The sequence below is a fragment of the Paramacrobiotus metropolitanus genome, unplaced genomic scaffold, assembly GCF_019649055.1.
Source record: "Paramacrobiotus metropolitanus isolate TYO unplaced genomic scaffold, Prichtersi_v1.0 Parri_scaffold0000004, whole genome shotgun sequence".
NCBI classification, from domain to species: Eukaryota; Metazoa; Tardigrada; class Eutardigrada; order Parachela; family Macrobiotidae; genus Paramacrobiotus; species Paramacrobiotus metropolitanus.
Window position 1 is genome coordinate 597,060 of NW_026570224.1, and position 12,977 is coordinate 610,036.

The window sequence follows — 12,977 nt, forward strand, 5'->3', positions numbered from 1 at the left end:
GCAGTCACTGCAGTGATATTTCTGGTTGCACTCATTATAATACTTAACGTTCAACCATGCTGAATGCGTATGCATGTGCATTCTGTAGTGAAAATATGTCATTCAGTATTTCTGCATCATGGTCGTTTGCCCAAATTGTTTTCGTGACAGCTCTCACTTCTGGATCTGCACCAACATATTACGTTAAGGTCAAACAACTTACCGGATTATATGGTAAAGAATTCATTACCACTCACAACCGCAATGCGTAGTGTGTTGTCACAACAGCTGCCGCAATAATTACTGCGTAGCAAATTAGCAATCAATCGTGTTGTACGAGTTAAAACCGCACATTGCAATATCATTCAGGAGTTTATAATTATCTGTGCTCGTGTTAGTTGCGTATCTGACAAACAGCACAAAACTAGTGCTGTTCGACTCCAATAGTTTTGTCAACATTATCGAAATGAATGTGTTCTGTGTACTATCGTACACAGCTCGCAGTCATTTCGATAAAGTTACCGCTAAAAATACATTCACCGCCAATTGACTATTTGTGTTAATCAAAAATCGAACCACAAACAAGCTTCCACAAATAAACCATTTCTTGAAATCCAGTTTCGTACAAAATCAACAAATATGTGAAGATTCAACGTGTCAGGTGCGGAAATGGAGCACAAACTAGCAAGGCACATAGCAAATGGTACAACTGTACAAGTAAGATCGTCTTGCTCCAAGAAAACAAAACAATAACTTATTCAAAATATAACCTTCATACTTGATCAATATTCAAGAGAAAGCTCTAAGCAGAGGGAACGGCAAAACGGGGAAGGGTGAATTATCACAAAGACTAGCGGAGCCGGTGTGTGGACGGGGACAATTATTGTTTTCACTGTAATCGTTCCATTTGCATCTGACGGGCAAAACAGAGCTGCGCCACCTTCGTAAACAGCTGTAAAGATTCACATAATGCAGACAGTATGACAATTTATGAATGACATCGGGAAATTACCTCAAAAACATTGCGATTGTCCTTTGCGCTGGTTTCGAGGAATTTAAATCCTATCGATACGGCGTAGTCGTGTGCGCGTTGCGACGAGACGACCTTTAAACTATCATCAGAGTCATCCTTGTTCCCAACTAACAACACAAAACCATTTCGTGAGCAAACTGTAAAAGCAACCTATGCTGTTTATATTACGCATGCTCGTATGCAGAAATAAGTTCTGCAACTGTTAGTTAAATATTAAAGCAAAGTACCAGTTATAAACTCACAGCAACCATCTTATCCCACAGCAAAATAGGTAGACACCTTGGCAAGCAGTGGTTACGTACAGCATACTACCATAATTGTGATACCACAAAGTGCGCACGGCAGCTCGCGAAAATTTCGAAAAACACTACACTAATCTGAACCATCATCGTACTTTGACACAGTAATGAATGAACAACGAGGTACTACAACGTACTGCCGTATGCAATTACATTAATTAGTTAAAAGATATTTTTAAAGGCAGAACAGGAAAGAAAGCCGAATGCCAATATTTCTCGCCCGATGTTAGCGAAAACGATTCGGCAGATTACGTTACGTAACACCTGCATTTACTTAGTAAACTGCAAATCCAGAAGCGAGACGAAACTCCACTCTACTGAAATCCTGCCAATTTTTTCTCTTGTCTTCTTATACTAAATTTGATAAAGATGCACTTACGATCTGAATGCGAAATTAAAAAAGATCGAGCGCTAATGAGTAATGACTTATCGCATAAACTTACCAAGTATCCTTACTACATCATCGTCACAAAACTTCTCCACGTCCTCCACAAAATACCGACAGTTTTTGAAACTGTTTAGATTTCGTACATCATACAACAAAATAACCGCATCCGCACTCGGGAGATATTGCCCATTTAAGGACCGAAATCTGTCCTGGCCAGCAGTATCCCAAATATTTAGAGTCACTAATCGTGCAACAAAAAAACACAAACGTAGGTATCTGCGACAGGTCAAGGAAAACACGAACGAAAATATTCAAAATACGAGAGTCCAACGAAATTATACGAAGTGTAGTATATAAGTAGGCACCTTGCTCTTTATAACCAGGACCTTCGATATCTGCAAACGGAGAATAAGTCAAAAATAACCAACAACGACAAAAAAAAGCAAATAAAAATATAAATTAAGATGAATTTTGTCTAAAAACATTCGTCAATCGATTTGTTCAAGAATCAGACCCATATGGTCAAAACCTTCACACCAAGTTCAGACTTCTACACTAAACCGGACGACACTACAATATTCAGATAACACATCGCTGAAATCAAATGTGCCAGTGGAAATAATAATTAAACCGCAAAACGAAAATGCTCCAGATTTCTTATGATTGTATGCATTTTCTGCAGCCTGTAACTTCGTATACAGGTGCTGAAGGAGGTCCGGGTGAAGTCAGTTCTGGCTACGGTAAGTACTAAGTACAGCCAAATAATTCCGATATTCAATTTTCTATCGGCATACCTAGGATTTTTGATTTAACGTCCAATCCAATTGTCATTGGAATGAGTTCTGCAAAACACGAAGTACAATTTAAACTAAACGCGACCGGGCTGTACCAATAATCAGCAGGTAATCCCAGTTTCGACTCGCGCATGGTCACCGAAAGCACCAGCAGCTGATTATTGTGCGTATATCTATAGCTATACAGTTGCCCTTGCGACTGCGTATATCTATAGCTATACAGTTGCCCTTGCGACTGCAAGGGTTAACTGTATAGTTTCATCAATATCAGTTGCTTGTATAAAAATACCACTTGTTTATAGCTTGTTAATAAAATTTAAATTTCCGCTATCGTGCATTCTCGAATTGTACTCCTTTGTTTTAAGAACTGCTGGAGCCATAATCTCTACACGCAAAACCAGTATCGCGATATACGGATAAGTCACAAGAGAATATAGTACTAATTAACTCCCAAAGTGGCTCACATCGCTTACTCATATCTGCATCTTCGATGAAATCATTGGCATAAAAACGCAGAAGTAGACTGGATTTTCCAACACCTACGACAAACAGGCAGTGCTTACCAAACATTTCAATAACTAGCATCTATTGTCCAAAACCATATAAAAAATAACATAGCAAGTACTTACAATCTCCAATCAACAGCACTTTATAAGAATACTTCGGCTCTTTTTTCTCAACGAAGTCAGAAACCCACTGACGGACAGTCTCCGTTGGCGATACCATTTTCCTCCGCTAAGTATTGAATAGGAGGAAGTTTCACGTTTCAGTAATTGAAAATTCGGCTGGAAGGCCTAATATTTTAAAACAAACAAATCCCAAATAATATATTGTTGAGTTAAACCATAAATTATTGTCAAATTATTACTAAACTAACCTACTAAACTGTTAGTTTACTAAGTTTAGCAATATTATGGTTAAACCTAAAACCAACAACTTATCCACAACATATGGGATGCATCATAATTCTTTTCCATCTTAATCTCACAGGCTTTTAGTCCGTTCAAATTTTAAAATTACGATATCGCTTCGAGATTTAAAATATCGAATTCACTGTTAAAATCGTCTGAAGTCTGCTGATTCAAATCACTTAAACAACCTAAACCCGAATAAATTAGTAGCAGTTAAGTACAGTACCTATAGTTTTCGCTTTCCTCAGTTACCTGCGGCTGCGACCTCCACGCATCTACAAACTCATTACGAGTCTACGAGTGAAGACGGTCCAAGTGTTGTTATTTTGTGTTCTTTATATGGACTCACCGATCGATTGAAGTTTTTACTAATTAAAATTTTTGGAAGATAAATTAACAAAAGTAAAGTACTTATACGCAAATACGTATGACGACAAAAAAACTTAACATTAATTTTAACAAATCCAAAACACTGCAGCCCATGGTGCTTTGTTTATAATAATATTCGTTCATAAATTCAAACGTTACCGCCCATGTCGGAACGGACCAACTATATTTAGCGAAAACTTTGAATTGGCTCGAATTTTATAAAAGTCCGCCTACTTTTTGGAGTCACCTAATCCAAACCGCCCTGGCTGTTGCCGCTCACACCGACCACGCATCCGTTCTTTAAAAAATTTTCACACAGGCTTCATTTCAGTTTTCAGTGGCTTTTCTCCTCACAACGTAAGGTACGTACTCGTTGATTGGAATAGGACCTGGAGTGATTTCTTGTGAACCCTGATCTTCCAGTTAACATTTAAAAAGACCTGTGAGCGACGATGGTTTAGCTACGCGTGGTCCTATCTCTGATCTACTGACTTTGGTTGATTGTCAAAATGGCACAACCAGTGTTGGACCGAGAATCGTTTTTCAAGCGCCTGAAGCGTGTATTTCAAAATTGGAAGGTACTCGACCGTGGAGCGTAACATCTGGATTTCCTATTGATTTTAATCATAACGTCTGTTTCTAGTCGAGCAAAGATGGCGGTGGTGCGTTTGCTTCAGTGGATGCGCTCGTTATCGGACTTCAAAAAGATGATGAAGCGGTGTACTCCAAATCCCAAGCGTTTCATGTAAGCAGTAAGCATTAAGAATCTGTAAGATGGTTTCTGATTTGGGTGCTCCTAAACGAAGGTTGTACGACTTACCAGTTAAATATCTGTACGTTCCTGCTTTTGGCTTAAACCTTGCCAAATTTTGAATAAACTGAGCGAGAGAATATAATATTATTACAGTAAGTAATAAAAATTCTCTTCGAAGTCAATGATAAATTTGTTGCTGTCAGTTGGACCTCGCACTGTGAACGGAACAAATGTTTAACTGCAGGAGTAATGATGTCATTCCGGTGCTGACTTTAAAGAACATCTCTTTGTCTTGCCGTAAAACACTAAACGCAGGTTTTGAATCTAAACAGGCAACAGCCGCACCACAATGAAATTTTAGTAAGATAACTTTGAAGTAATATAGGTACTACAATTCACAATCTCGCACTGTTTTGTGAGGATTGAAAATCGATCTGTATGGCATACATTTTTTGTGCTGGATGGGTTTGCAGTTATGGATTTTTGGCTATGAACTGATGGAGACTTTATTGGTGATATGCGAGAACGGAATTTATGCGGTGGCTTCCAAAAAGAAAGCTGAATTTCTGAAACCTTTGGAAAAAGTGGATGAAACCCTATCAAATGGGTTGCCGAGTGTTAAGATTATGGTCAGAGAAAAGGGAGATGCTGGCTCGGCGTACTTCGGTTCCCTGGTTGACGCTATCAGACAGAGTCGAAAGGTGAACCCTCGTTGAATAATTTTAATGGGAGATGGAAATGACATTGCTTATGGAGCGTTGGAATTTGTATGAACGCGAAGTATAAGAGATCTTAAAAATTGTTTAGGGCAAAACCGTGGGTATGTTCACCAAAGACAAAATGGACATCGACGTGTATAAACCGTGGAATGAGCGAATGGAGAAGGAGGGATTCGCGAAAGTGGATGTTTCCGTTTATATCGCATACCTTATGGCGCCCAAGGATGAGAAAGAGTTGGTCCTTATGAAAAAATCCTGTCAGGCCTCGTGCGACATCTTCAAGAAATACTATTATGAAGAAGTGGTGAAGGCTATTGATCAGGAAAAGGTTTGTAGAACTGTATGGATTAAGAAAGGGATGTGATTTGCCATTAATAAAATGTGATATGTGATTCTACAGAAAGTGAAACACAGCAAAATATCAGACGGATTCGACTCTGCAATCAAGGACAAGAAATTCGTACCAAGTGTTGATAAACTTGATGAACTGGAAACGTGCTATCCGCCCATTGTACAGAGCGGTGGGAAATACAACTTTAAATTCAATACTACAAGGTATATTTGAAATTTTGAACATGAGCAGGAAGTTGAGAGGTTTTCATATGAATTTCTAAATTAGTAACACCGACGTGATGCACTTCGGAATTATCTGTGCGAGCTTCGGCCTGCGGTACAGGGGTTACTGTTCTAATATTGCGCGGACGGTGATGGTAGCGCCCACCAAATACCACGTCGAAGCGTACAATGTGGCGTACGACTTGGAGGAATACATCATCAAAAAGATGGAACCGGGTGTGAAGTTGTGTGACATTTATGAAGCTGGTGTTAAATGGCTCGAGAAGAAAAAACCTGATATGGTCGACCACATGACCAAATCATTTGGGTATGACTGCTGGCTAGCATTTGCAAATATAAACCATTTTGATGGAGTTGTGCAATATCTTTTTTAAAAAAATTTGAATTCCAGTTTGGCATACAAATGCCATCGACAGTCTTTCATAATTTCTTGTTAATAGTTGAAGAGGTAGCGGTTTCGGATCCATGGCCGAGGTAATACAGCACTGCTATAGTGACTGTATAATTTTAGGTTTGCCACTGGGCTGGAATTTCGCGAGGGTACCCTGGTGATCAATTCAAAAACGACAGCGTTCGCACGGAAAGGAATGACTTTCTGCATTGTTCTGGGTTTCTCGGAGTTAAAGAATCCCGAAGGAAAGGCGGAGGAGGAGAAGACGTTCGGCATCTGGCTGGGTGATACCGTAGTTATTAGTGATGTAAGTTACCAGTATTTCCACATAGATGTATGGGTTATGGTTTTTATTGGCGTGCCTGTAGACCGGAGCTGCAACAGTCCTAACAGCCGCAGCCAAGAAGAAGCAACAACAAATCAGTATGGTGCTGGAACCCGAAGGGGGAAAGGAGAGCGAAGAAGAGGAGGAAAAAACTATTAATTTGGCCGATAATCAAAATGGCAATGCCAGGAGTCGACGTACAGCTGTCTTGACAGATCGGCTACGAAACGAAGCGTCTGCCGAAGAGCGTCGAAAGCGCCATCAGGAAGAATTGGCCGCTAGGATTAACGAACGCGCTTTGGAACGGTTGAATAAAGGCAAGGGGGAAGTGGCGGAACCGAAGTTGAGAAAATCGAACGTGGCCTACAAACGGGCCACGGATATGCCCACCGATGATGAAGTCAAGGAGCTGAAGATTTTTGTTGATCGGAAGAACGAAACTCTGGTAAAGTTTGGTTTCACGATTTGCAAGTTAGCCGTAAAATTAAAATTTTTATATTGGTGAAAAACCATAAATTGCATCTCAAAGTTTGATGCCGATTGTCTGACAGATCTTGCCTCTGTTTGGTGAACCTGTTCCTTTTCACATATCCATGATCAAAAGCGTGGCGATCTCCCTGGAAGGGGATTATACATACCTGCGTATCAATTTCAATCATCCTGGTTCAGCGGTTATCGGTGGCAAAGAACTAATGCAGTTCCCTCATCCCGAAGCACAGTTCGTCAAAGAATTGACATTCCGCAGCAGTAATACCAAAGAACCCGGAGAATTATCCGCTCCTTCGTCCAACCTGACCAACACGTTCCGCCTAGTCAAGGAACTTCAAAAGCGTTATAAGACACGAGAAATGGAGGAACGTGAAAAGGAGGGTGTTGTGCAGCAGGATACCTTAGTTCTTAATCCTAACAAAAGTATGTAACATTAACTGCGTTTACGTTTTTTTGTGGTAATTTCAGCAGTTACGAGACGCCAGTTTCTGCGTCTCACTGGTATCATATGATTTGTTTCCTGCTTCCAGATCAACCCCGTCTCAAGGATCTCTTTATCCGTCCTCCGCTGTCGCAGAAACGAATTTCCGGCACATTGGAAGCTCACGTAAACGGTTTCCGTTATACCACTCTGCGTGGCGAAAAAGTAGATCTCTTGTACAACAACATCAAACACGCTTTTTTCCAACCGTGTGAGGGTGAAATGATTATTCTGCTGCATTTTCATTTGAAGGCAAGTTGAATTGCGACATGTTGTCGTTTTGAGAAGTTTATTCTGATGATTAAGATATTATTTTAGAACCACATCATCTATCAGAAGCGAAAAATTATTGATATCCAGTTCTATACCGAGGTCGGCGAATTGACCACGGATCTGGGGAAGCATTATCATATGCATGATCGCGATGATTTGGCCTCGGAGCAGGTAAAAACTGTATATGACAGATCACGACTGAATGTGATTATGTTATGGTTATGACATGGAAGCGCAGAGTTTTAAGCAGTGTAAATCTTTGGTAGTAATTTGAACATTGTATCGTATACTTGTACCGAAAGATTCACGTAACAAAAACTGTTTCTGGTAGGCGGAGCGGGAATTGCGCACCAAATTGACGTCGGCCTTTAAAAGCTTCACAGAGAAGGTGGAGTCAATATCGCGAGGTGATGTCGACTTCGATACTCCTTTTCGCGATCTGGGATTTCCGGGTGTTCCACACCGTGCTACCGTGTTGCTACAACCCACCAGTACCTGCTTAGTGAATTTAGCAGAAACCCCACCATTTGTGATTACGTTGGAAGAAATTGAACTCGTGCACTTTGAACGTGTACAATTCCACATTAAAAACTTCGACATGGTTTTCATTTTCAAAGATTACAGCCGTAAACCTGTTCTCGTTACGGCTGTTCCGATGAATTTACTGGAACACGTTAAGGTAAGGCTTGAAAAACGATAATGCGTTTGATATTTAGAACTGGCATTGTTTTGCAGTCATGGTTGGATTCATGCGATATACATTTTACGGAGGGCATTCAGAGTCTCAACTGGACAAAGATCATGAAAACTATTGCTGATGATCCGAAGGCTTTCATTGAAGAGGGTGGCTGGGATTTCCTTGAGCCAGAAAACGATGCCAACGTGAGTCTTTCTGAATAGTTTTGAATAATTACTGGTGTGGTGTGAATGATGAAGGAAGGGTGTTCAAGCACAATTTTTTTGCAGAAGGAAGCACAAGCGGCTGCAGATGCTGAAGAGGAAGAGGAGGACGACGAAGCTTACGCTCCATCCGAATCTGAGTCAGCCGAATCGGAGAGTGAGGAAGAAGCTTCGTCTGCGGTAGACGAAGATGAAGATGATGAGGCCAGTGAAGAACTCAGTTCCGGCGAGGAATCCGGAAAGGACTGGGATGAACTTGAAGAAGAGGCAGCCAAAGGTTAATTACAGATTTTTAATGCAGCATACTTGCGTAATCGTAATTAAATCGCAAGGTTTGAGATATTGTATGAATTAATTCTGTATACTTGCGGTGTTTTGGTACTCGTATACGTGAGCGTATTTACACGTTTGTTTGTTTTTAGCTGATAGGCAGAAGGCCATGGAAGAGGAACAAGAAATGTCAAGAATGCCGAAACGACCGGCTCAACGAGGCGGTGGTGGGGGCGGCAAGAAAATGCGGCGTTGATAACAAGAATCGTTATCGCTGTGTATTGTATTATGGTCACTGCAAATTTTGTTGGCAAATCTCAGTGTTTTTCAGTTTTTTATCAATTCCTCTTGGTCATGCAGAACAAGTGCAGGATTGGACAGCCTGCAGAAGTTTGATGTTTTTGAGCAGTTATTGACTTGGAACTATGGAACTTCGTTTAAATATATCATGTAATGGTTGTTGTCCTATCGTTTTGATTTTTTGGTGAATTAAATGTGACGAACTCAGGAAGCAGAGTTACTTCAATAACAGTATACTGCCAGCTATGTCACTACCATTAAACCTGACGGATAGCGGTGCATTCATGTACCTTTTCAAATAAGTACGAATAATAATCAACGCCAACTACTGCACCTTAAGTACGGCTGAAACGGTTATGATGCTAAAATCAGTCAAATCCATGAATGTGGGAAAGTAAGCTTCAAAGGAGAAAACGTAAATTAAAAGCGATCGGCAAACCAGCATCACTATAGGTGACAGCATCCAAACGTATAGAGTACTAAAATAGAAGTACAAGCTTTGAACGGAAAATGTAATAAAAGTATCAGTATTTTATGGATTTTCAGCCGATTGTAACGAACAACTCAATCAACTCTTAGCTACAAATCCTAATCAAAACTAATCAGAGGTGCTTCATCTAAACCTCCCGAGGTAGGTGCATTTGGCACATGTGGTTGTTGGTGGTGCAGCTGAGGATGCACGTTATCCACTTGTGCCTGATTTTGATAGCCCATCTGAACTGCGGGTGTATGCGCAGTCTGGTATCCTGATTGTGGGACAGGGTTGTGATACTGCTGCATCATCGGCATACCCGGCAACGTCATAGATGGCTGCGGCATGGGATACGTTCCGTATTGGCTATTTGGCTGTGGGTAATTCATCTGATTCTGGGGTCCCGTTGGGTACATCGCGCTCGGCATCACAGACGATGGATAATTTGCTGCAGACAGTGGTGGGCCTCCAGCTGAAATCCCAGGTTGAACGGACGGTTGCATGCCGTAAACATTCTGCGGATGCTGCGGAACCGGCTGGTACATCTACGAAAAACATCGCAATTCTCAACGCAAATGCATTCAAGAAAGTTCCTTTGTTCCAGCACACTCAAGAACTAGAACGCACGCTTACGAAAGGTTACTTCTGTTCTAAGGAACACCAACTTAAATTAAAAAATCAATCATTGATTGCTTTAGCAAAAACTTTACCAACCTGTTCGTTATGATTATATCCCGCCTGCATCGCGTACCCCGGCGGCGCAATGGACACAGGGCCTCCAAAAACAGCAGGCTGCTGATTTTGCGGAAGCCGCTGATCTCCCGGCAGAGACGCAGCGTAGCTCGTACTGCCCCCACCCGGAACATACGAATACGGTTGGTAGACTTGTTTCCGTCGCTGCAGCTCTTCCTCTTGAGCCTGCATCTGTTGGAATGCGATTTGCCGCTGATATTCCAACAGCTGTCGTTTATGCACCCGTAAATTATCTAATTTAGCAATCATCTGCATTTGCATCAGCCGATGTTTCTCCTCCGCTTCCAGACGGATCTTGTCCCGATGTTCTTGGCGTAAGACGTCCAAGGCCTCGCGTGCTTCCTTGAGACGAGTCAGCTTTTCCTGCAGCCGTTCGTAATATTCCTTCCAGTGGTCCTGTGCCTGACTGTACTCTAGGAGCTGCTGGCGCATGGGAAGAAGATTGTTGAACATGGAAATCACTGTCGCGTCATTTCCTAATGGACGTTTGCGACTAATATTGGACTTCATTCGATTAGTAAAGACGCTGATTTGAGATTTTAAAGCAGACATGAACTGCTGGATTTCGTCGTCCGTTTCGCCATTTTGATAAGAAAATTTTTGGTGCGACATATCTCCAGACGTCACCGTCGCTAGAGAGACGACAAAAGATCAGCACTATCATATACAGAAGAAAACTAAACTCTCACAAGCGAAGGTAATAAATAGGAACACCATCACATATTTTAAAAAAGAAGTTATGATCAAACAGGTGACGTAAAGGCAGGACTTACATGGCGTTGATGACGGTGTTGGTGCCGATGGCGCATTCGGAACAAAAACAGGACCTGAAACTGGAGCGTCCTTCTGTCGATCTTCCCAATACTGGCGATTCAAGTACTTATCCAGTTCATTGCTACTGCTGTTGGTAGAATTGTTCAAAGTCATGTTCGCCACTTTGTCACCAAGGCTTGTCCCATTCTCCACTGTCTTCTCGCTTGGCGTCTTCTGGGCGTTTAAAACAGATGAAGACCACGAGTTAGGCTGAGAGTGTTTGGTTTTAGCTTCCGCTTCACTTTGCGAAATCGCCAAGGCCAGCTGCAACTCTTCCTCCTCCTGGATTTCCTCAGCTGTCTTTTTCGCTGGTATCTGTGGTTCCTACCAAAACCGCCAATACGATAAAAATCAAAAAAACAGTCTGGCATTATTATTGCACATATCAAATAAATTAACTAGGAATATAATGAATGATAATTTAAATTATAAGGGAATCGTCTGTTAAATAATTAGTTTCTGGAGAATTCCTTAAAGTAGTGCAATTCGTTAGATGATTTTCAGTATTTCCACCAAAATTTTAATGCACAAATGAAAACTGCTCGAATTAAAAAATACTGTAAAATCCGGATTCCCTCACTTTAGCCAGCGCGCTGTTCAGATATTCTACGGGTAAATCGTTCTCCTTATCAGCATCTTTTTTCGTGACAGCAGTTGTTGAACTGGGTTTCGATACATTCAGCTGATCATAACATGAATCGCACACACGAACTTCCTTCTCGATTCCGTACTTTGGCAGAGGTGACACCTTAGACGAACACTTGGAACAGAAAATCTGTCCACAATTTCGGCAATGATGCTTCCTGGTGGTGATTGAAAATTTATCACGACAGCGATAACACACATCGCCATCGACCCAATCTGGAGCTGACTCAGCAACAAACAGCGCATCAGATTCCTTCATGACAGGAAATTTGTATCCTTCCATCTTTAATCGGTCCACAGTGTCTTTTACCACACGATACTGGGGTTTATCGCGAAATCCATGGGCCCAACACTGGACCACCTCCAGAGTACGATTGCGAATGTCATCCGGACCTTTTCGCACCAGCGCCACCAGATCATCCATGAAGGCCAGCGTGATGATCTCATCGTGAACACGTTTGCCACAATTCTTCACCACAGCATCATACAACTGGAGGCACTGCAGCACGGAATGCGGGTTTTTGTCCTGCAGTTTCTTTCTCATGGCTTCCGCGGCAATCTTCAGATTGACGTCCTCCTGACGCAGAGCATCACAAATAGCCAGGATGGCGTCCCAGTCTGGTTCCAGTAACAGACTGCTGGTGGCACGGTCCACGTTCTTTATGAAGGAAGTCGTGTTTTTGAACATTTTTGAAAACGATCTGAAGAGCTCACGGCAACAGTCACTCAACTCATAAAGGTTCTCATAGAAGTTTAAAATTATTCACAGTGGAATTCTGTGCTCCTACGAAAAGTGAGTCTGTCGACTGTGATCATCGAGTGTCATGTGATACCAAATTTTTAATAATTTAATTGATAAAAGATACGGACATTTAATTGATAGAAAATGTGAAATTTTTATCATGTCATGCTGTACAGTGTACTGTACACGTCACTGTACCATCTTTGCACTACGTAACTGCCTTCCGCGGCGCATACCGGTAACAACAAACGTCCACGTATGGCGAGAAGAATTTAAAGCTTTAAAAAATGTCTATTCTTTC

At 41.5% G+C, this 12,977-nt stretch overlaps 3 protein-coding genes across 5 annotated transcripts; 1 reads left to right on the plus strand and 2 right to left on the minus strand.

Moving 5' to 3' along the window:
• Positions 1 to 566: 566 nt before the first annotated feature.
• LOC129602675 (ras-related protein Rab-35-like) lies at positions 567 to 3,872 on the minus strand. 3 transcript variants are annotated; one of them, XM_055501773.1, is made up of 9 exons: positions 3,754 to 3,840; positions 3,631 to 3,679; positions 3,123 to 3,287; positions 2,967 to 3,032; positions 2,494 to 2,541; positions 2,065 to 2,094; positions 1,755 to 1,940; positions 992 to 1,119; positions 567 to 931 (listed from the first exon to the last, which is right to left on the minus strand). In XM_055501773.1, exons 3-9 carry the CDS (start codon positions 3,217 to 3,219, stop codon positions 869 to 871), a joined length of 618 nt encoding a protein of 205 aa, XP_055357748.1. In that variant the 5' UTR covers positions 3,220 to 3,287; positions 3,631 to 3,679; positions 3,754 to 3,840; the 3' UTR covers positions 567 to 868. The 3 variants fall into 3 exon arrangements, with proteins under 3 accessions (XP_055357748.1, XP_055357745.1, XP_055357746.1); XM_055501770.1 differs by having other exon boundaries at positions 3,657 to 3,872; XM_055501771.1 differs by having other exon boundaries at positions 3,631 to 3,872.
• A 223-nt stretch (positions 3,873 to 4,095) lies between these two features.
• LOC129602763 (FACT complex subunit SPT16-like) lies at positions 4,096 to 9,458 on the plus strand. Its single transcript, XM_055501907.1, has 15 exons — positions 4,096 to 4,351; positions 4,417 to 4,518; positions 5,001 to 5,228; positions 5,335 to 5,574; positions 5,647 to 5,801; positions 5,866 to 6,129; positions 6,334 to 6,520; positions 6,582 to 6,983; positions 7,090 to 7,450; positions 7,558 to 7,760; positions 7,827 to 7,952; positions 8,113 to 8,460; positions 8,517 to 8,663; positions 8,748 to 8,958; positions 9,104 to 9,458. The coding sequence occupies exons 1-15, from the start codon at positions 4,283 to 4,285 to the stop codon at positions 9,205 to 9,207; spliced, it is 3,147 nt and encodes a 1,048-aa protein (XP_055357882.1). The 5' UTR covers positions 4,096 to 4,282; the 3' UTR covers positions 9,208 to 9,458.
• Positions 9,456 to 12,816, minus strand: LOC129602766 (hepatocyte growth factor-regulated tyrosine kinase substrate-like). Its single transcript, XM_055501909.1, has 4 exons — positions 11,870 to 12,816; positions 11,250 to 11,613; positions 10,438 to 11,108; positions 9,456 to 10,268 (listed from the first exon to the last, which is right to left on the minus strand). Exons 1-4 carry the CDS (start codon positions 12,620 to 12,622, stop codon positions 9,840 to 9,842), a joined length of 2,217 nt encoding a protein of 738 aa, XP_055357884.1. The 5' UTR covers positions 12,623 to 12,816; the 3' UTR covers positions 9,456 to 9,839.
• Positions 12,817 to 12,977: the final 161 nt, after the last annotated feature.

Coding starts and splice junctions, on each gene's coding strand:
- LOC129602763 (XM_055501907.1), top strand. CDS start 4,283: ATGGCACAACCAGTGTTGGACCGAGAATCGTTTTTCAAGCGCCTGAAG. Junction 4,352..4,416: donor GTGTATTTCAAAATTGGAAG/GTACTCGACCGT, acceptor GTCTGTTTCTAG/TCGAGCAAAGATGGCGGTGG. Junction 5,802..5,865: donor TTTAAATTCAATACTACAAG/GTATATTTGAAA, acceptor TTTCTAAATTAG/TAACACCGACGTGATGCACT.
- LOC129602766 (XM_055501909.1), bottom strand. CDS start 12,622: ATGTTCAAAAACACGACTTCCTTCATAAAGAACGTGGACCGTGCCACC. Junction 11,614..11,869: donor TGAACAGCGCGCTGGCTAAA/GTGAGGGAATCC, acceptor CGGTTTTGGTAG/GAACCACAGATACCAGCGAA. Junction 11,109..11,249: donor AACACCGTCATCAACGCCAT/GTAAGTCCTGCC, acceptor TCGTCTCTCTAG/CGACGGTGACGTCTGGAGAT.
- LOC129602675 (XM_055501770.1), bottom strand. CDS start 3,219: ATGGTATCGCCAACGGAGACTGTCCGTCAGTGGGTTTCTGACTTCGTT. Junction 3,033..3,122: donor AGTGCTGTTGATTGGAGATT/GTAAGTACTTGC, acceptor TGTTTGTCGTAG/GTGTTGGAAAATCCAGTCTA. Junction 932..991: donor ACAATCGCAATGTTTTTGAG/GTAATTTCCCGA, acceptor GAATCTTTACAG/CTGTTTACGAAGGTGGCGCA.